This window comes from Eublepharis macularius, chromosome 3 (assembly GCF_028583425.1).
Source record: "Eublepharis macularius isolate TG4126 chromosome 3, MPM_Emac_v1.0, whole genome shotgun sequence".
Classification (NCBI taxonomy): Eukaryota; Metazoa; Chordata; class Lepidosauria; order Squamata; family Eublepharidae; genus Eublepharis; species Eublepharis macularius.
In genome coordinates this window covers 18,980,089-19,003,033 of record NC_072792.1, presented here as the reverse complement: position 1 = coordinate 19,003,033, position 22,945 = coordinate 18,980,089, and the positions used below count along the sequence as shown (strand labels likewise).

At 41.1% G+C, this 22,945-nt stretch overlaps 1 protein-coding gene across 1 annotated transcript in view; it reads left to right on the top strand.

Annotated features, from left to right (window-relative positions):
• KLHL1 (kelch like family member 1) overlaps nt 1-13,063 on the top strand; it is a 282,888-nt gene extending 269,825 nt beyond the window's left edge. Inside the window, exons 10-11 of the mRNA XM_054974105.1 lie at nt 7,041-7,212; nt 13,004-13,063. Of these exons, the coding sequence (XP_054830080.1) occupies nt 7,041-7,212; nt 13,004-13,063 (232 nt within the window). The remainder of the gene's footprint in view (nt 1-7,040; nt 7,213-13,003) is intronic.
• Nucleotides 13,064-22,945: the final 9,882 nt, after the last annotated feature.

The following is a 22,945-nucleotide window of genomic DNA, read 5'->3' as shown; positions in this document are numbered from 1 at the left end:
AAGTGACAGTGCGCATGGTCAGTTCCTGTAATATTTTGTATCCCCAGTTCGGTATAGGGTAGGGATGGGCAATCCCCCAGCACAAATGTCAAACAGTAGTATGCCAGACCCTTTTGCACTGAACACAAAAACAGAGACCCCTCCAAAAATAACTAAAGCAAAAAGTGGAAAACCACAATTGGAGGGCAGTGCCACTTTCTGCTTTAGACCCTTTTGCACGGCATACAGATCAGTTGTTGAGGTAGTGCCACAGGGCCAATGGAAGGGGGACAGACAACAGACATGGCTTATGCTGACCATATCCTGAATGCATGCAGCTGCTGGCCATATTTGAGGATAGTCCCTAAGATACTGCAAGTGCCTCTCAGTCTCAGTTTCCTCCCAGTGTCTCTGTTATGCAGTCACATCCTTGTTCTTCCTATCTCAGGATTGTGTGTTCTGACTGACAATGGTTCTCCATGCTATGAGGAAGATATAGGGTTTCCAAGCCCCCGGTGGGAATGGGAGAATCCCCTGCCTCAAGCTCTTCCTGACTGCCACTGCTCCATGTAGTAGTGGGGAAACTGACACCAGTGTGGTCAAGACAACATCATTTCCAGGGAAAACCCAAATGTAACAGCAGGTAGCTCTTGGGAATCACCAGAAGCTTTAGCTTTATTCCTAGAGCTACCCTTCATCTCGTCCGGATGCTTCCCAGAAGCGATGTCATCATGCGTGTGACAACACCCCACCAACCATATTCCTGCCTCTGCCCCTCCCTCTGGTTGCCAGAATGATACTTTCCCTAGGCAGATACTTTCCCAGCCCTTCTATCTAAGATCCCAAACTGCTAAGAACTTCATGGGGATTTTGTGTGTGCAACGCTCAGTGCTTTAATATGCAGCTTACATAACCGATGGATATTTATTTGTGTGATACAAGACTAAAGAGCGTAAAGGACATTCCATTGCTTTCCTTTTCTCCATCTGTCATTTAGATTTTCAGTGAGCGGCCTTATCAAATGATCAGTCTCTGTTTTTTTCATTATCTCCTACAAACTTGTGTTATCTTCTCCCTAGAAAAGCAAGTACAATTGTACTCTTTTTGTTTGTAAATGAAGACGCGATGAAGCAAATTACAAATGGTTCAAGTATGCATTTTCTTAAGTTTATAGGACATTGCCTTCAAGAGCTCTGTGTGCCTCTGACTTACAGATTTTTTTCCCCCAATTAGGGTTAGCAAATGTGTATTGCACCCACATAGAAGCCAGAGTCTGGGCTAAAGAATTCACAACACACAATTCTTGGATGAAACTAGGTCACAATTTTATTGATTACAGCGATGGGGGCGCTGGCATGGCATAGGGCAATGGATCCACGGCAGCAAACAGCCTCTCCCCCCCCCCCGATGGTACTCTTTCTCTGCTGGGCACTGCAGGATTGAAAAAGAAGGCTACACGGGAACCAAACCTATCAAAAAGGAACCCAAAATCCCCTGTGTGCACAAATATGAAACCTATATCTTTTATTTTTTTAAATTTTTATATACATATTAAAGTGCAAAGTGCTCAATATAAAACTAATCCAATAATACCAAATATATTGCCAGGCTCCAGTAATACTAATAACTGTTCCTATGCATATAAATACTTAACATCATGGACCACGAATAAATATTCATAAATAGCAATAAACAATCAATACATCATTCTATAAATATCATAATAAATATTAATACTGTCAGCTGTTGTTAAAGTCTCTATTGTTCAACAAAAAAGAAGTCCAAGCTCTCGTTTAGGTCCTGGTAGGTGCGTAGCACTCTCCCACAGGATAGTAAATCTCCCCTTGTCACCTTAGATGAAATTTAGGGCCAAGCTACACATGACGAATGACACTTGAACAGCAAGTGTATTTCTCCCTGTTCACTTGCCCTCCACTCAAGCCACTTGCCGTTCAAGTGTCATTCGTCATGTGTAGCTTGGCCCTTAGAAGAAGAAATCCTTTCACCATGGCCACGACTGTCAGCACATAATATCCACTAGACTCAGAGTTTTTGAGTCAATGAAACTGACTGTGGGTCATTCCAACTATAGGTTGTTTCGACAGGATGCTAGCTAGTTCCTGTTTCGTTTACACTTGCTCACGGAATAATTTAAACCATATCACGGTCATTCATTCAGTTTCATTCATAATAGTTTCAATGGCTCACACATCCAAAAAAAGGAGGGGTGAGACTCCCCCAACCAACACAGCTCATCCCAGTAGATCCAACCCAATGGCCCTTTCACACCACCACCTTCCATAAACCACCCTTCACAGGATTAGGGTCTTCCCAGGGCCAAGCTACACATGACGAATGACACTTGAACAGCAAGTGTATTTCTCCCTGTTCACTTGCCCTCCACTCAATCCACTTGCCGTTCAAGTGTCATTCGTCATGTGTAGCTTGGCCCCCAGGCAGCTAAGGGCAGTCACAACATGCTACCTGTCTAACCTCTAATTTTCAGGCCCTGACCCAAATGCACACAGGTTCCCCTCTCTCCTCTTCCAGAGGCTCCACCAGATAGGCAGTCTAGTCCCTATATTTACTTCCCCCTCACCCAGCTACAGCCCAGGACCACTGGGGAAAGGGAACTCAGAGTTAAGTTTCCTTAACATGCTGCCACCATTTATTTAAACTTGGCCCATTTTTTGTGACAGAGTGTTTGAGATTTGTGTTCATGTGGGTCTTATTTCCCCTCAGCCAACAACTTCAAAACAGCCAGGGTTTAAACAGAAGCAAGAATAATTTTTATTTAGAACAGAGAACGCTGGAGTGAGTGATTTTAAAATTCAGACATATTGTGGATAAACAGGGAAGATTTACTTGTATCAAGTCTTAACAGCCAGCTGTGTCTCTGCTGCCTCTCTCAGCTGGTTTCAAAAACCTTCACTCAGGGCCAAGCTACACATGACGAATGACACTTGAACAGCAAGTGGATTGAGTGGAGGGCAAGTGAACAGGGAGAAATACACTTGCTGTTCAAGTGTCATTCGTCATGTGTAGCTTGGCCCTCAGTAATTGCCTTCCAAACGACTCCAACTGCCACTGGTCCAGCATTCTGCCAGCTGTTGGCTGTTTCTGAGGAGAGGCGGTGCTGGAACCAGTTGTGTCTGCCACAGCCCCCAAACTACCTAAAGTTGTGACAGGAATACTCCCAGCCATAGTTGGCTGCTAGGGAGGGAGAGAGGGAGGGAGGGAGACCTGCTTCTGCTGCTGTACAGGAATGGTGGCGAGGACCAAGAGGGGCTGCTGGAGATGCCTGAGCCCCTCCCATGCTCCTCCCTGCTCTGCCCCTCCAGTGTTTGTCGCTTCCGCTGTGGACATGCCACCAGTCCTCTGCTCCTGCCTCGCTTCCCAGCTGCAATGTAGCCTGCCAGTAAGTCTGCAAACCCCATGCATCCTCACAGGCTATCCTGAGGCCAGAACCCATGCTAAAGAATATGCAACACACTGTTCTTGCTTGAAAAATAGGCCACGACTTTATCGATTCCAGCCATTGGAGCATTGGCATGGCATAAGGTAACAGATCCACTGCATCAAATGGCCCCATGCCATTCGATGGTACGCATGGCACGGTGGAATGGCAAAGGGTGTAGCACCCATTCATGGATGACCCCTGTGGTCCCTTCCACCCAGAGTGAAGCCTGCAATGGCCAACTAAGGTGTGTACCCTCTGGCTCCCTCCAGATCACTTAAGGGGACCCCCCAAAAAGGGGGCAAGTTGCCTAGCAGGCCCAATTCATCCCAGTGGATCTGGTCCAATGCCCTGAAACCACACAAGAGGTGGGAATGCCACCCAACTCCTGCCAATGCTCTGATAGCTGTAGCTAAGTTGAAGTCCAACACACACAGCCCAGGCCATCCCTGCCCTGTGCCCAGAGGAAGGCAAAAAAGTGGGGGAGATGCCTTCCTGGCACTTCATGGGCGACCAGCATGGGGGAAAAACCCTGGGCAATCAGGCAAAAATCACCCGGGTAACAAATGCCTGAGAGGGCTTCCCAATGCCAATCAGCAAGCTGCCCCCCACCATCCTCCAGCTCTACCAACTTACCAGACCACCCAGTCCTAGACCACCCAGTTATAGCACCTGCAGCTAGAACAAAGAAGCATTAAAGTCCACTCCTCTTGCCCTAAGGAAATAAACTTGAGCGCTTGATTCTGCACTGTCTTTTACAACCGCAAAGAATCGAGGTGAATGCCTGTAATAAAAAAAAAGTGTAGCAAAATAGAAATAGCATCTTGGTGTGTGTTTTAATAAACAAGGGACACGGGACTAATAAAATACTTAGAATTCCCCCAAAACAGAGTGGGGAAAGAACGGGTGTAAGAGCAAGACAATTCCTTCATTTTGTAATGTTATTTCTGCTTCCAAAAAAAATGGCTGCATGCTTCGCCTTTGCAATAACTTAATGTGCCCCAGGGTGAAACAGGAGATACCGTAAAGTTTCTGAATACAAAAAGAAAACAAGTTAGAACCCTTCAGATGAAGGCAACAAGAAAGGCTTTTAAGCACCACTTCTTTTCTTTAAAAAAACGTGTAATCCATTCCTGAGCATCACCTATAGAAGAGTCATAGATTTAAAAATCTGGGAAATTACACTGTACTAACATACATTTGAAAGTGGGAAATATTGGCAGTTTTATTACAAACTTAATACAATGATAACAGCATAACTATGTATATTATTATTTCCAGGTGCAGATTTATCTATCTTATTTTTATTCTACCCTTTTCCCAGGGAGATCAGGGTGACACGAGTCTCTCCTTCTCCCCCACTTTGGGCCAAGCTACACATGACGAAAGACACTTGCCTGGCAAGTGGATTGAGCGGAGGGCAAGTGAACAGGGAGAAATACACTTGCTATTCAAATGTCATTTGTCACTTGTAGCTTGGCCCTTTGTTTTCATGACAATCTTATAAAGTAGGTTAGCCTTAGAGAGCAGGACTGGCCTGAGGCCACCCCAGGTATTTCATGACTGCAAGACAATTTGAACCTGTATCTCCCAAGTTCTATCCCAGCTCACTAACCGCTATACCACACTGTCTTCTTGTGCAGAGTATGGATTGCAACCATAATTTTTAAAAAAAGTAAAATTAGTTTAAGAACATATTTGCTCCTTCGTCATATTGTAGGGTTGAAAACATCCAGGTGGGCCTGAGAGATATCCCAAAATTACAACAGAATTCCGGACTATAGTGACCAGTTCCCCTGGAGAAGATGCCTGTTTGGAGGGTGTGGACTCTATAGCATTATTCCCAGCTAAGTTCCCTCCCTACATCAAAACATGCCCTCCCCAGGCTGCAGCCCCAAATCTCCAGGAATTTCACAACCTGGAGTTGGCAGCTCTATCGTGTTGTAGCCTGTGCATGGAACTCATTGCTCAAGATCAATTTCTGATTTTGTTTAGAAATGAAAAGGCAACACCAGAGGGAACTTTGGATTTACACAGCGCTAGTCATTTGAATACATAGAAGGAACAGGACTTGTTGCAATTCATTATTCAACCAGACATGGTGACTGTGAACTAAACTGCATGAGACGCATGACACATGTCATGTTTTCGCAAGTTTACCTGGGAAGTGTAGTCAGGCCCTGTCCCTAAACTCCCAGAGGAAAACTGGAGTGGAGTGAATATTAGCAAGAGTGTCAGAGCTGCAGCAGCAGGGCCAGAAAGATGGGAGTGAGTCCAAAGAGAACCGAGTCTGAAAATAACAGATGGCTAGTAGCAGCAGAAGGAGCTGTTGACACTGCCTCTGCTAGACTCAACCATCCCTTCCCACAGAGATCTGAGATCAGGGGGGGTCAAGTCTCCTTCCCATCTCTGTGAGAAGGGGTGGTTGAGTCTAGTAGCTGCAGCTGCGGCAGCGACCTCAGCAGCTCCTTCTGCCACTGCTTTCTGCCTGTCAGCTTTGGGCTTAGCTCTCTTTGCAAAAATCTGCTCCACTTGGGTTTTCCTCTAGGAGTTCAGGGGTGAAGCCCAACTACATTTCCCAGGTAAATTTACGGGAACCTGACACATGTTGGGCATCTCGTGCAGTTTAGCTCTATATCTACTCTGAGACCTTTTGAACAGTGAGTAGTGAAAGTAAAGTCCAGTAGGGTTTCTGGATTTTGCAAACCTTCAGATAGAATTATACAGCATGCCCATGTGAGCATTGGAATAGCGGAATAAGAGAAATTCTCTTAATTCCTCTTTACCCAGTTTCTCTCTGAACTCCAATGATCCTTCCCTGCCTCTTCTTTGTTTAAAGGAATTTGAAGCCAGTTTTTAATCAATTGCTTGTTGGTCAAATTTGAAGAGAAGAGGGAGGTTCTACCAAATTTCAAAATTTCACTCTGTATGTCTTCCCCAGACTTCCCATCTTCCTGCTAGAGTACCACACTGGGGTGTGTAACATAAAACAACCTCCAGGGCTGACATTATAAAAGGGTGTCTTGATTTCTCTTTGACAAGAAAAGAGAGGGAAAAGAAAGAGGAATCCTTCTCTTAAAAGAGAAAAAAGAGAGTAAGAGGAACCAATGGCTTTATCTAAAAAAATTAATTTTAGAAAAAGAAATTTCTTACCCCGCAGCAACCCCACGGAGGCCCTTTCGGGCCTCACACAGCAAAATGCATGCTGTGATTTTGATGGAGTCTTTCTAGAATGGGTTTTTAAAAACAAAAGACATGAGGGCCTTGAGATCCAGCCCGTAGTAAATAATGATAGTAAGTAGACTTAAAGTGCAATCCTATGGTGAGTTACTCCAGTCTGAGTCTATTGAAATCAATGGACTTACACTGGAATAACTCTCCACAGGATTGCACTGTTTGGAGCCGTGGAATAAAAAGAGAAGCCCAGATGAAGCTATCTGGGCCAGGTATTTGGGGGCTGATTTCTGTTGCTAAGGAGATTGCATTGGGAAAGGCATTGACAAGAAATTTATTGAAAGAATGAAACGGGACTGCTTTGAATGTTGAAAACTAGCTTGATTGCTAAATAGGATGCTTGAGATATCTCTTTCCTTTTATTGTACAGGTATGATCCCAAAACTGATACCTGGACGATGGTGGCTCCGTTAAGCATGCCTCGTGATGCTGTCGGTGTCTGCATCCTTGGTGACAAATTGTACGCAGTTGGTGGATATGATGGCCAGACATACCTGAACACCATGGAGTCATATGACCCTCAAACAAATGAGTGGACGCAGGTACTGATGGGGTGATTCTTTGTATAGCTTTCAGTAAGGACTTGTTGGGACTGGTTGGTAGCCAAGATCCCCACAGCTATGCAATTAGAACTGTGACTTTGTCTACAACTACTGTAAGAAAGTCAATAACGTTTCCTAGGTAACCAAGAAAAAACTTCTATAAAATAATGGCATCTTGTTATCCACATAACACACTTCTTATCTGTCTGATTTTCCTTTGAAACACTTTTTTTTTTTGAACTTGACAATACCTCAGCATGAAAATACATCAGAATTTGTTGAAAGAGTCTCTGGTGTTGGATCGGTAAGAAGGTTTTTGTCTAGTTTTGTTCACCTTAAAAAAAAAAAAAACCTCCTCCCAACTGGTGAAATAGGTTATCAGGTAAAACTTTTAGTACATTTTTTGTTGTGCAGTTGGGTAGAAATGATGTCTGTGAACTCTAACATACGACACATCATTGACTAATTTTAAAAGGTCTCTATAAAACAGTTTTGTAAACCCATCGTACTCATGTTTTCTTAGAAGTAAGAAACCATTGATAAAAGTGAGACTTCCAAGTAAGTTTGTTTGGCTGTTCTTAACTTCATAACTTCCAAGTGAGGTAGGGTAACACTCTTTTCATTGCCCGGATAGAGAAGGGGAGCTCACAAGGCTGTGATGACTGGTAGCTCTAGGAAACATCAGAAACTCTAGGGTAAAACCGTCCAACGGGACCACCAGGAGCTTAGCAGCCCTACTCTGTGGTAATATACCTCAGGATTGGAAATTAAAGCCAATTCTTCTCAAACCACCAAGAAATACATCCGAAGCCAAAGCCCCTGCACTCTAAGCAAAGCATAGAAAACAAGCATTGTGATCTATATTGTTTTTATTTCTCCTGTTATGGGCATTGTTGGTAAGCAGACTCATCAACCAGGCTGCAAACTTTATTTTAAAAAACACATTAATATTCAGGACTTTTGTATTAGAAAGTTTAGACTTCTTGCTTCAGTTCTCACTGGAAGAAAAAAAAATACCGTGGACAGTGTTAGAATTCATACATATCATGTAGAAAAATGCCCTACCGTAAAGGTGAAAATTTAAAGTTTGCTAGGTACTTGGGGTCACTTGAAATTTATCCCTTTATGCATGAGGGAAGAATTCTAACCGGATAGGTCTAGGTTTCCATTTATCCATTCTCTACATTTCACTTTAATCTCACTGTAACAGGAAGAATTGCAGGGTGGTTAAATTTCACACAAATCTAAGAGTACAGGTGGGGGAAACTACCACAGAATGTTTCAGATTGTTTCTAGCTTTTTCTTCTGTATGGCTGAAATTTATCCTTATTCCTAAACTGCAGTCTTGGATGTGACTCAAATTAGCCAACCCCCTCCTGAAGTGTATTTTAAATGAAAATTAAACCAAGATTTTCACAGAATCTCTTGCGTCTCCATGGTTTACATCTGAGGTATAATGTGTCCTATGCAATTCAACCAACAACCTTCACTCTGGTCTCATGAAAAATAGTGTTAATGATTATATTTGATTTTGTGAGCTAACATGGGAAATCATTTTCAAGGGCTTCCAAATCCACACTGCACAGTAATCTTTTATGCAAGTCTTGCTTTTTAGCTGGCAGTTACGTTTTTTAAGTGTCCCTTGCAAATTTAATGAATTATATCCTGCTTTGTACTCTGATTTATACTGTATTCAAGAGCATGAGTATCATAAACAACTTGCATTCATGTATACATTTAAATATTTATATCTCACCTTTTCTCGCGGCTCAAGGCTTACAAATCTACTCATTGATTTCAGAGGATTTAGAAGCTGTAATTCTGTTTAGGACTGCACTGTGTTTAAATGTTTTAACAACCTTAATGTCTGTGCTATGGCAGAATCATCTAAAACTTGATCGAATAAGGGTGGCTTTTTGAACTAAGATGAACAATTCTCTTAATAGCAGTAGCCATTTTTGAGGTATATGGAGCTTCCAAGTGTTTTGCATTTAGTATTTCAGTAATCCTGACAGTGTGTAAAGTGCTGTCAAGTTGCAGCTGACTTATGGTGACCCTGTAGGGTTTTCAAGGCAAGAGACAGAGGTGGCTTGCCATTACTTGTTTCTCCATAGTGAACCTGGTCTTCCTTGGTGGTCTCCCATCCAAGTACTAACCAGAGCCAATCCTGTTTAACTTCCGAGGAGACATGAGCACGAACAGCATTACGAATGGAAAAAAACCCACGAACAGCCCATTCATCTGTTCATGAACAAGCCGTTCATGAGGCTCCATTCTAAACGAACAAGTCGTAGTTGCAAGCCTTGTTCATTGCCTTCGTCAGCCGTTAGTCAAGCCAGACAGTCTGGGGCCTTTCAATCAATTCCCCTGGCAACGGCAGGGACTGAACTCTGTCTGAACTCCTTCTGGCTTTCCCTCTGGCTTTAACCCTTCAAAGTACTTCCAGCAGAGAGTCCCGTTTTTGCCACTGTGAAGAAAAAAGCCAACGAGGAAACCCGTGGATCATGCCTTTCCTGGGGTGCAATCTCTCTGAAACTTGAGGGGGGGGGGTCTTCAGAGGACAGTGAGGACTATGTCCCCTGCAAATTTGGTGGGTATTGGACATTGGGAAGGTCAGTTTGTGGGGTGTTTAAAGGGCCCTGCCCCTTGCACATGGCAGGAAAAGGCTCTTTAAACTATCGGCTGGCAGGCAGCAGGGGAGAATTCCCCCTGCCACCTGCCAGCTGATAGTTTAAAGGGATCTTTAAGGGGCCATAAACAACAAACATGTTTGTGAACAGGGTCATGTTCGTTACTGTTCATTGTTTGTTTTTCCCATTCGTGCCCATGTCTACTTCTGAGATCTGACAAAATCAGGCCAGCCTGGGCCATCTAGGTCCCAGTAATAATAATCCTAATAACTACCTGTTATTATCTTCATTTTGCAGATGGGAGGCTGGACAAGTAGCTTTCTTAAGGTCACTTGTTGAGTTCATGTCAGAAACACAATTCAGAGAGAGGATTTCCTGATTTGTATCTAACTCTCTTAGCCACCTTGCCATTGCAAGTTTTAAAGCAGGTGGTGACATGTTGGCTTTGCTACATATTCCTGCAGAATTAAAGAATGTTATCTCCCTGGGTTTCACAATTGCAAGGCAGTTGGTGTCCTCCTACATCACTTCACTAGCTTTGCTGCAAGGTATTCCAGAAAAAAAGCTGAGAGGGATAGAAAGTTGTGTTTGGGGTGCAACACGGAAACCTGGCTATCTAGGCATTGTTACCACTTCAAGTGAAAGTATTTGTGTTCTAAACATGCAACAGTGTAAATATGATCTTTCTCACCAATCAGAGGCCATTCCACAAGCATGCTAACAGAGCAGGCCTAAACAGATCTATTCAATGAGGATTTCTCCAAGGAGAGTTTTCTTAGGGCAGCCACAGGCCCAAACTACACGTTACAGCAGCCACTGGTCCTATTTTACAGGAGAATTTAGCCATTTAAAAACTACTGTGAGGGCCTAATCCTGATCAGGCCTGTGGCAGCACCATGTAATCTCCCCCCCCCCGCCACCTTTAGAAGTGCCAAAAAAGTCACTGTTTTAACACTTGAAAAGATGATGGGGGGAGATCACATGGTGCCATCACTTCATGGCTCCCTGCAGCAATTTTTGAATGGCTAAATTCGCCTCCAAGATGGTGCCAGTGGAGACAGGTTGGATCTGTGAATGCTTTAACTTGTAGTTTGGCTCTCTAAAGTCCTTCTAAAGTCTTTCAGCCCTGCTTCTTCCCTAGGAAGCTGCAGGCTTGGATCTGAAACTAGCGTAAAGCCTTAATTTCTATGGGGTGACCTACAGAGCAATGTATGGGGTTTGTGACTAAGTGGGGAAGTGTGTGCCACTCTAGCTGAAGTGAATATGGAGCCCCAGGTATGATGGTGACCATAGCAAACAGTAGGCAGCTCCACTCATTCCAATGGGCACAATTATTCCAATGAGAAATCTGGGTAGAAGGAGAGCTTCAGTCAAAGACAAAAGAGGAAAGGGGAAGCAGCAATGAGAAACTAGGGGCCCATGGAGGGTGATATGGAAAAACAGAACAGCCTAGAAAAGGAAATACTAAGAAACAGAGGCCAAGAAAAGAGAAGCCAAGGGAGGGATCTATCAAAAGAGGGGTGAAGCAAAGGGATAAAGGGAGGAGAAGGAGGAGGAGGATGGTCACCGAGCAGATGAGGTTGGTCTGGCAGGATCTTTGGGCAACAAGTCTTTGCTGCCTTCCCTGTATCACCATGCTGCCCATCAGATGCTTGCAGATTGATGTCTTTAAGATCTGTTCCAGTATCTTTCCTGAGACAGCAGTTATATTGACTAGCCTGTAGTTCCCAGGATCATCTTTATTCCCTTTCTTGAAGATTGGGATGACATTTGCCTGCCTCAAATCATCTGGCACATCACCTGTCCTCCAAGAGGTCTAGAAGATGATTGATAAAGGGTCTACAGGCTCTTTTGAAAGTTCTTTAAGTACTCTGGGGTGTACTCCATCTGGCCGAAGGGATTTGTACACATCCAGTGCAGCAAGGTGCTTCTCCACAACTTCTCTGCCCATGTCAACCAGCAGCTCTGAAGCCACACTTTGCCTACTACCATCTTTAGGTGGGCCTATTCTCTCCTTCAGGGAGAAAACTTAGGGCCAAGCTACACATGACAAATGACACTTGAACGGCAAGTGTATTTCTCCCTGTTCACTTGCCCTCCACTCAATCCACTTGCCGTTCAAGTGTCATTTGTCATGTGTAGCTTGGCCCTGAGGGAAAGTAATTATTGAGCCTTTCTGCCTTCTCTCTGTCCTCTGTCAGAATTCCTCCATCTCCACCCAGCAATAGAGATATTGTCCCTTCACTTTCCTTTTGTTCCTCACGTATCATTAGAATGTCTTTTTGTTGTTGTGAACCCCACTGGTGAGATTCAGCACATTCTGAACTTTGGCCTCTTTGACATTGCCTAGCTACGTCTAGATACTCTTCTTTGGATGCATTTCCTTTCATTTCTTGAATATCTTGTCTTTCCTCCTCAGCTCATCACAGAGTTCTCTGTTCATCTACATTAGTTTCTCACATCCTTTACCGCATATCTGTCTTGCTGGAATCATGATAGCTTGAACATGCAAGAGCTCTTCTTTTACGAGATCCCATCCTTCACTCGTTCCCTTCCCTTTCAGCATTCTTGTCCATGGAATAACTCTCATCATATCTCTAAGTTTATTATATTTTGCCCAACTAACATGCGTCTTTGCCTACAAACTCCCTTGGTACCCCACAGTAAAAGGAATTCTAGGAGGATGTAATCGCTTCTCCCTAAGGTTCCCACCACCTTTACCCCATCAAGATGAAGGCAAGAGAATAAAGGAAGGATAAATAAAACAGTGAGAGAAAGCAGTACTGGAGAAGTAATATCAGCGTGAAAGGAACGTTGGATAAAGCCTACTGGAAACATGGGAAGGAAGTTGAGGCCAGCACGTGGTCACCCTTAGATCCATACGCTACAATGATGGTCTTGGTTGTATAAAGAATTTTTGTTAGGTTATATTCCTCATTATGGCTATGGAGAGTGGAACTTTGAAATTTTAACTCTCTTATATGATGCATTCAGCCGTGATTATAGCGAGCACAAAGCAAGATCAGCTTCCATGATTAATGCATTAATGAGTGAACTGTTGTTCTTGTTGACTTTATTTAAGTATATACTACAACTGACTGACATTTCATTCCAGGTGTTATACCCTGCCAGAAGGTAACACTTTTTTTCCTTCTCTGTAGATGGCATCTCTAAATATCGGAAGAGCTGGAGCCTGTGTCGTAGTCATAAAACAACCATGACTTTGCCAGGAGTGGGTTTTTACTGACTTCTCGGTGGATTATTTCTGTCAGATAAACAACAACAACATAACTGTTGAGCAAAAGGATCAATAGATACAGTCTGTGTTCTGTGGATCACAAACTTGAAGAAGCTTAAAATGGGGAAGAAGAAATACGAATGTGATGCCTTTCCAGTCATTAGAAACTGTTCCAGCTATTGAACAAGACAAAAAAAAAATTATTCTGTTATGTGATCCAGAATGAATGTAGAAAGAAGAAATTTGGATCCTACTCTACAGACTGGGATTCAGCAATTGCAAACTGGTGTCACCCACAACCTTCTCTTCATAAGAAGCTGAGCAACCTAATGAATGGTTTTCATAGCGCTCGGTATATTAACTCTGGAACCATCTTAGCACACTTTGTCACTTTTGAAAACCATAGTTTTATTAAAAGAAGGAGTAGGTTTATTTTTTTCTCTGTCTCTCTTTCTTGAAGCCTTATCTTTAAATTGTTTACGGGATTTGCCATTCACACAGACATTAACACATGAGGAGAAGGTTCTCTTCTAAATGAGCGAAGTAAAGTCGAGAAAATGTTTTCATCTCGTTCCTCATCGGAAACAATTCGACATTATCGACAGAATGACTGTTTCTGTGACATTGGATTGTCCCTCCCACTGGAGCGGTGGGACATCTCTTAAGGTTGTACTGATGTTGTATTCAGAGGATTTGAGAGAAAACTCAGTGCAGAAGGAGGGTGAAGCTTTTTTTTTGCCCAGTGGAACTTCGCTTCAAAAACGTAAAAAGGAGAGCCAAAGGAACACTCTCACAAATCTACCTTAGCTTCTTGTTCAAGCATGTGTGTTCATGTCTCTTTCAATGTTCTTGTGCTTCTCCAGCATGTGAGAAGCTTGTGGAAGACTAGAGAGCAGCAGTTGACACCACATCACCTCACGTAACAGACTCCATGCAACAATTCAATGCCTTTTTGGCTAGAAAATATAATAAGACAGGCAAAAAAAAATGGTTACATATATGTATTGATCTTTATTCTTCTAATCCAATTCAGTTTAATTTTCATTGCCATAAATTCCTTTCATTTGTTGCTGCACGTTATTCAAACAATGGGCCAAATGAGACATTACATGGCAGACATGGGTAACTGCCTGCTAGCGACTGCCAGTTAAAGCTAAAAACTCATCAATTTTCGACTATGAACCTATATCTTTCTAGTTATATGTACTCTTATTTATCCATTTATGAAATATACAAGAGGACCTTATCATTCCAAAGCTGCTGGGGCAGAGATATGTCTCTTTAAGAGAATTTTGCAACAATTAAGAGATTGTTTAATAATAATTCTATAGATTCTTGATCATTTCCCTCAAAAATTTCCAAAATTACAATTTATGGTTCAGTCCTTAATTGATGGACCATGAACACAAGGATCTTATGAAGCAGATCTCCCCTGCCTTCTCCTTCTCTCAGCATCCATGTTGTGGCTATTGAAAAGACTGAGAGCTGAAAAATATTTATGGACAATGTGCATAATGGGTGAAATCACCCCCTTTCTTCTGCCAGCAGAGTAGAGCTCATTTCAAACATCACATGAAACCATAATTAAACATACTGTGGTTGGTGGGGTTGTGTGAATGCAGGCTGCTCCACTACCTATGGTTAGATAGGGTCCCTCAAGCCAGGATCAGAGGTTGGTTATAATCAACAGTTATAATGCAACCCTAAGCAAGATTTACACTCTTCTCAGTCCAGTGAAGTTAATAGGCTTAGAAGGACTTTGTTTAGACTGCTCTACTGAACTTAACTATGGTTTTGTCCTAGCCTGGCTTGTTCTCGGGTGATGCCCTCCAAGGCAACACAGAGAAGACAATGAAACTAGTATTTTGTCAAGGCAAATGAGGATTTGAGTGGCTGAAAGCAGGATTCAGCTTACAGATATAAACTAACCAATACTTAAATAACCATTAATGGCAGGCCAGAGTCCTCTATAGCATTGAGAGAGGGTATATTTTCTCTCAACAGATTGCCTTAAGACATGTACATATCTGTCATATGTGGTTATTCAGCATCACTTGATATTGGAATAAAATTCAAGTCCCTTAGCACCTTATAGATCAACAACAGTTTCATGAGTCAATGCTCACTTTATCATATACAAAAAAAATGATGTTTCATCAGTTGTTATATGTATAGATATTTATGCAGGCAAGAAATGCAAAAAATCAACATTTGTAATGAGATAAGAATCCTATGTCCCTGTTAATTGATGTTGGAATTGTAGAGGAAACTATCTCTATGATTTAATGGCAAATTCTTCACAAGCCACAAAATATTATGATCTACAAGCGTAAATACATTATATATTTCCCACTGGTTAAAATCTCATCAAACATTTGCTACAGTAATTTTATAGTTAATAGTAAATGATGTCGATTATGATATTTTAGGGCTACGTTTATTCATAGTTCAAATCAAGGGCTTATCTTGTTACTATATTTTGACCAAAGATAAAAACAAAATTCTGGCTTCCTTTACAGAGAAACAAACACCCTTTTTTTTTTATATCTGAGAAACTCAAAGTTTAAGCCGGTATATTTATGCGACTTCATAATACCATTATAGATTTGGAGACAGCTCTTCTTCTAAGACAGGTTTCTCCATGTTATTCAGCATTGGCTTACAATATTTTCCTACACATACAAAATAACTCAGTGTTTATTCTGCCCATTTTTAATCGCATATAATCAACCAGAAACGAAAGAAACATCAACAGAGCCACGGACATAAATACAACAGCCATTTTAATTGACCCACAGTGCATTCCTAACCAAAGTTATACGCTTCTAAATCCATTTACTTCAGTGTTGGGACAGCCAGACGATTTCAACAAAAAATATTGGACACACTTCATAAAAATGTGTTGACCAACATGCACGGAAACACACAATAAAAAAGAAAATATTTAGGGTTGTTACGGTGGGGTGGTAGTAGTCAAGAACTTCCCTGAACAATCCGAAACAGTGTTGTAGAGTGGTTGGAATACATTAAACCATTGAGATTTTTACAAAAGAATTGATTCAAAATTGACTCAAATTCCTAAAAAGAGGAATAGAAACATTTTGATGGATTTCAGGGAGAGATTCGGCAAAGAGGAATTAAGAGAATTCCACTTTTTTTCCCTTTTGAATACAACAGTTCTGTTTTGAATCTGAAACTGATACAGTGCAGACACAGGTTTACCATATCTATGAGAACTAGGCCAGAGAGTCCTGTGGTATCTTAAAGCCTAACAAATCTCTTGTAGCTTTGTAGTTACACATTTCTAAATTTTAAAAACCTAACACTTCTAACATCATGATCATATTTAATATAACGTGTAGCTCAATCTTATGGAGTTACTTTTAATCTAAGCCCATTAAAATCAATGAAATAATTGTATGTGTGTGTGTTATGTCCAGTCACTTCTGACTTATGGCGAACCTATGAATGACCTCCAAAATGTCCTATCATTATCCAACTTAGTCAGATCTTCCAAACTGGTGGACATGGCTTCCTTTATTGAGTCAGGCCATCTCATCTTGAGTCTTTCTCTTTTCTTACTGCCTTCATTTTCCTAGCATTATAGGAATAAATCAGGCTTGATTTGATCTAGAACCCACTTATTTGTCATTTCGGCTGTCCACGGTACCTGTAAAACTCTCCTTCAGCACCACATTTCAAAATCAATTTTCTTCCTGTCAGTTTTCTTCACTGTTCAATTCTCACATCCATATACAGTAATGGATAATAACATAGGATGATTATCTTGACCTTGGTCCCCAATAACACATCCTAATCCTTAAGGATCATTTCCGGTTCCTTTATGGCTGTCCTTCCAAGTCTCAATCTCCTTCTGATTTCTTGGTTGAAGTTTTCATTTTGGTTGATGATTGAGTCAAGGAATTGAAAATTTGGAAGAATTGCAATTTCTTCATTGTCATCCTTAAAACTGTGCAATTCCTTGGTACTTATTACTTCTTTTTTTTAATTTCAGTTGTGATCCTGCTTTGGTACTTTCTCCTTTAACATTTTGAGATATGCAGATGACACCAAATTACTGACAGAAAATAGTGAAGACTTGAAACGACTACTGATGAAGGTTAATGTTCCTTCCATCAATTTTCATTCCACCTTCTAAATCTAACTCAGCTTTCCTTATAATACGTTCTGCATATCAGTTGGATGTGTGTATTATGTGCTGTCAAGTCTTTTCCGACCTATGGTGAATGAAAGACTTCCAAAACATTCTATGTCTAACAGACCTACTCAGATCCTGCAAACTGGAGGACGTGGCTTCTTTTATTGAGTCAGGCCACCTCATTTTAGGTCTTCCTCTTTTCCTGCTGCCTTCCACTTTTCCTAGCATTATTGACTGAACCAGAGAATCTTGTCTTCTCATGATGTGACCAAAGTACAATAGCTTTAGTCTTGTCACTTTAGCTTCTAAGGAGAATTCTGGTTTGATTTGATCTAGTACCCACTTATTTGTCTTTTTGGCTGTCCATGGTATCTGCAAAACTCTCCTCCAGCACCACATTTCAGATGAATCATTTTTTTCCCTGTCAGCTTTCTTTACCATCCAATTTTCACATCCATACATGGCAATGGGGAATACCATAGTTTGGATTATCTTGATCTTGGTTCCCAGAGAGACATCTTTATATTTAAGGATACATTGGATAGGGAGATAGTATACATCCTTGTCTGACATCTTTGCCAACTGGAAACCATTCTGTTTCCCTATATTCTCTTCTTGAGTACAGGTTGTACATCAAAACAATCTGATATTGTGGCACATCCATTTCTATTAACACAATACATATATTTTCATGATCCATACACTCAAAATCTTTGCTGTAATCTATAAAACAAAGGCTGATTTTCTTCTGTAATTCACTGGTATGCTCCAGTAACCAATGCACATTTGCAGCATGAGCTCTAGTGCCTCTTCCTTTTTAAAATCCAGCTTGAACACCTGGCATTTCTCACGTAAAGGCCTTTGTTGTAGAATTTTGTTTGCATGTAAAATTAATGCAATCATCCAATAATTGCTGCAGTCTTTGGCATCTCCTTTTTTTGAATTGGAATGTAGATTGAGCATTTCTGGTCTGTGGGCCATTGTTTTATTTTCCGTCCTTGTTGACCTATTCTTGTTAAGATTTTGATGGACTCAGTTTCTGTAGCTTGAAATAGCTCTATTGGTATACCTTCTACACCTGGTGATTTATTTCTCCCTATTTCTTTGAGTGCAGTTTTCATTTCACTTTCTAAAATGGCAGGTTCTTCATCAAAAGATTCCTCATTGGAAGAATCTCTCATCCTTTCATCTCTTCTGTATAGATCTCCAATGTATTGTTTCCATCTTTATTTTGTCTTGATTGGATATTGTATTTTTCTTGTTGAACTTTCAGCATTCCTGTGGGTTTGAAATTCCATTTGATTTCTTGGATTCTGCTCCGTAGTAGCCAGTTTTAGCTGAAGGGTCACTACCGTTGTCTGCCAGTGTCACTGTCTACTACTGCTACTGCTGCCCAGCAGATGCCCTTCGATGATTCCTCTTCCCTCCTCACCATTGGAATTGTCAGTTCTCTTCTGCTGATGTGACCATTGATTCCTTAAGGGCATAGACGTATCTTAGTCTGGTCTCTCACCTTTGACCATTCCACCTTGAGTGACTCTTCCCAGGAGTTTAGACTCTCGACCTAGTCTGTGATCCTGACAGTATTGCTCTCAACTTCACTGGCGCACTCAAACCTCCTCACCATGTTAAAGTGTATATGCAAGAGGGGGAATAAAATAATGAGAAAGGAATAAAACTGCATATTCTAGCAGATTATATTTTATACAACATAAAACTGGCATAATAAGTGGCACAATCCATCAAAGGAAGCATTTTTAAAACCCCATTGTCCTGAAAGGGAAGTAGCATATGCTTAATCAGCATTTTTTAAAAGGTACCAGTATTCATATTTAAGGTTGCACTGATTTCCACCAATTCCCCCCTCAGGACTTGGGAGAGCCCCACCAAAGGTACCAGTTCTCAGAACTAATAAGTACCACCACACAAAAAGCTCTGTGTTTAACTCTCTTACTGAAATTACTTGGAGAATTACCATGAAATCCTAACCATGTTGTCTCAGAAGTAAGATTCAATGAACTCAATGACACTTGACGGTGGGTAAATGTATGTTGTCCTGCAGCTTTACTTAATAGCAGTAAATTGGCTGCAATCACCAGACCTGCGCAGAAGATAAAAATACAAGGCAGACGCCCCGTTCACATACCACCCTCCAAGGGATTTACTGTCTACAAACTCTTCAGCCTTTTTCTCCCCATGACCCCCCAAATTCTCTTTTTCACTTTTTTTTTACAAGTTTCAATCCTGCCACCATCTACCCTCACAGACAGCTAGAACCAACAAGGGAAGCCAATTCATTGGCCATTAAAGTCTGTCTTTCCAGCATTCTTAGGTCAATCCACCAGGATTTCTTCAGGGGCATCTTGCCTGGCCACTGAGTGGTTCTTTCAAATCTTTCTGGCTGCTATGGAAAATAAGGAGGGGGTGCCACCACTTTAGCAAGCTGCAGGAGAAAGAAAGAGTGTGCATGAACTTGATCACAGTGCTTGTAGGCTTACTTCATTATAAAATACTAGGCATTTATATGTCCAGTATTTTCTCAGGGTTTTTTTTTTACTCTTCATTATATAAGGTTTGAACTGCTAATGCATCAGGAAAGTTTTCACCTCCTCCATTTTTAAAAATTCAAATCCTCCTTCAAGCTTTCCATAGCGGAATCATAATTCAAATCGGGAAGACAAACCAGTTGATAAACTTGACCCTAGATGTCTAATTGGACCATCTGAACAAACCAAGCCAGCGCAAATGTTAATCTTTAGTCAAATTCCAGCCATAAATTCAGAGTAAACAACGACTGCCTTCTCTTTGTTTACCTTGCAAACTTAGAATGAGTTCATCAATATTGATTAATTTCTATAACTGACTTAATGAGCTCAAAGGCTATTCTAAATACAGCCTAACAACATAACATCATTGCATATGAGAGTCATTTAAACTCATTATGGTTTATTCTGAGCCTTTGCATACATTGATCAGTTCTAATAACAACAGCTCAAGGTTCCGGCCTGGAAACAAATAATAAAAGAAGGATACGGAAACTGTTAAGTCCTCTGTGACAAAGACACCTCCCTCCTGTTTTGGGATTTGGGTTTTTTTTTAATCATACGGAATAATATGTGATGGGTCAGAATGGAAATGTTGACTAAGAAAACTGCAGGAGGATGAAAGGTTAGGCATCTGTCCTTTCAAACTGGCAGCTGCTTTTCATTTTCAAAAATGGAAATAAAAGAAGACTGTAGTAAATGTCTGCTGTGCCATGTCTAACTTGGTCCAATAATGTTTATATAAGTGAAAAACACCCACATTAAAATCAGCTTGTCTCAGGAGGAGCAAAGCATGCAAGAGGCATTCATGAAGTCCCACTCAAAAGACAGTAGACTCTTTTAGATCTGCTTTGTATAGGAATGAACTACAAAGGTTTATTGTTGCGGGCGCTAAGCCTACCTTCACCTAACCCAGATGTCACTCTTGGTTGTATTACATCATAAGCATGATGGAATTTACATATCCAGGTACCAACATGAAATTGTTTCATCTATGTGAGTGTGGGGGAGTCTGATTGATCAGGCTTGGCGTGAAGTTCAGAAGGAGGCTGCTGCTGAATTCTGTCATGAAGTAAGGTTTGCGATGCAAAAAAAAGTGTGAGGTTTTCCCTTTCGTACCCATTTGCTAGTTAAATAAAAAGATTTGTGTCCCAGTAATTTTCTTCTGTTCCAGTTTTTATCTATTTTTTTTTATGGTCAACCGTAGTTCATATCTAATCTGCAGTTTAGCATGATGGACTTAATTCCTTACTGGAATGGCATAAAAACAGGAAGGAATGGTAAATTAATATGCATTCCGATGCTCATGAAAATAAAAGACTAAAGGGTCGATTGCGTAGCTCTACTCGTGTGAAAACAAGGAAATCCTTTCTAGTAGAAGTCTGGACTGTCACATAATCTGGAGGGCAGGCCCGTTTGCCGATTTTGTTTTCTGATCAGTGTATTGCTTGATATGCATGAATTTATTCATTTGCTGTCATTTCTGTTTAGGAAGCTCAAAGGTGTTCATAAAATTACACAAGCCAAACAGATAAAAGAGAGAAGCAATTCACAAAGCCCACTATGGATACAGAACACTTTTCACACTTTATGATGTTATCTGAGAACTTTCCATCCAAGTGTTGGATGGTAGTCCTTTCACGAAAGGATAGGTGGGATAGCTAACGGTCATTTGCGCTGGGTTTTCCACTAAGGACCACATACTTCTTCTTCCTCAAATCACCTTTTTAGAATGAGCTTATCCACGGCAAACCCATTATGCAGAACATAGAGTTTCTGGAAAGTCAACATATTTCTCCTGCCATCTGTAATTGGTTGGTTTTCTTCAAAGAAAACTTACAACAAAGTTTTGAACTCTTATCCCGTAAGTGTCTCCCAGCCAGTCTGGAAGGCAAAAACAGCTATACCCAGAAGCAGCACAACTGCAGAAGGCTATACAGAAACTAGAACAGTGAAAAGTGAATTAGCTACTAAATCTAGTCTGGTACTTCCTGCCATGGACGGTTGATTGACGATATTTAGAGTTTCCTAATTGTGGCTGGTGATTGGGCAATAGAGGACTGAAAATATTTCAAGTAAAGAAATGTAAGTTCTCTCTCCCTTCTTAAGTTTGAGAAGACACTCCATGCTGATTTTATTTATGGATTATTTTTTTGGTTTGCATCGCAGGCCCATGATGGTGGTTTGTGTATGTGCAGTATCATATTGCGATACTTGAGATTTATAGTTCATTTGAGGGAGCTTCCATGATTGATTGCTGCCCTGCACAATGATGGAGACTTGGAGCAGATGGATTAACACGTGAATCTTACTTTAGTACCTGAAAAGAAAAATTCCTTGAAGCATAGGCGCCTATGGTACGACTGGACTGGAAAACTTGGTCTCTGTGCAGTGTACCCACAACCATTTTCTTTCTTTCTTTCTTTCTTTCTTTCTTTCTTTCTTTCTTTCTTTCTCTCTTTCTCTCTTTCTCTCTTTCTCTCTTTCTCTCTTTCTCTCTTTCTCTCTTTCTTTCTTTCTTTCTTAGAACATAACACCATGGCTTTTAAGTCATAGGAAGAGCTGTCAAAAGCACTGGTTTTTTACCCAGTTACAGGAATCTGTGGGTGAGTGTATCTCCACAGCATCAGTACACTGGCTACAAAATAGGAAAGATCTACGTGTTTTCCTGTTGGATGAATTTTTGCTTTCGTTGATGTGCACCCTTGTTTGAACCTGCAGGTGGAGAGTGTAAAAACATCCCAATAGATATTGAGAGCACCATGCTTACAGTACACAGCTGCTGAGAGTCTATGCTCTGACCCATACCTTTTTGGGAAGTGTAGGCATCCAACCATGTCACTGGCCATTAATGTTCCATATTTTGAACTTACCCAACTCGCTGTCTCTTCATATCATAGTTATCATCCTATTTGGCCAATGAGCAATGGAATTTCTTACTGAAAAGCAAAAAGAATATGGAATTGGGCATGTGGTGTTTTCACTGCCCCTGTACATCACATTAGATACAGCCAGAGCTTTATTATAAGGTTGAGTGATGCCTGAGTCTTCTATGTATATGTTTCTATGATTACCAGAATGCTTCTTTGTGCTTCCAGAACTTGGAACTCCATGCCCTTCAGGTCTTGCTTCACTCATGCAACTGACCTTGCCCAACTAGGAA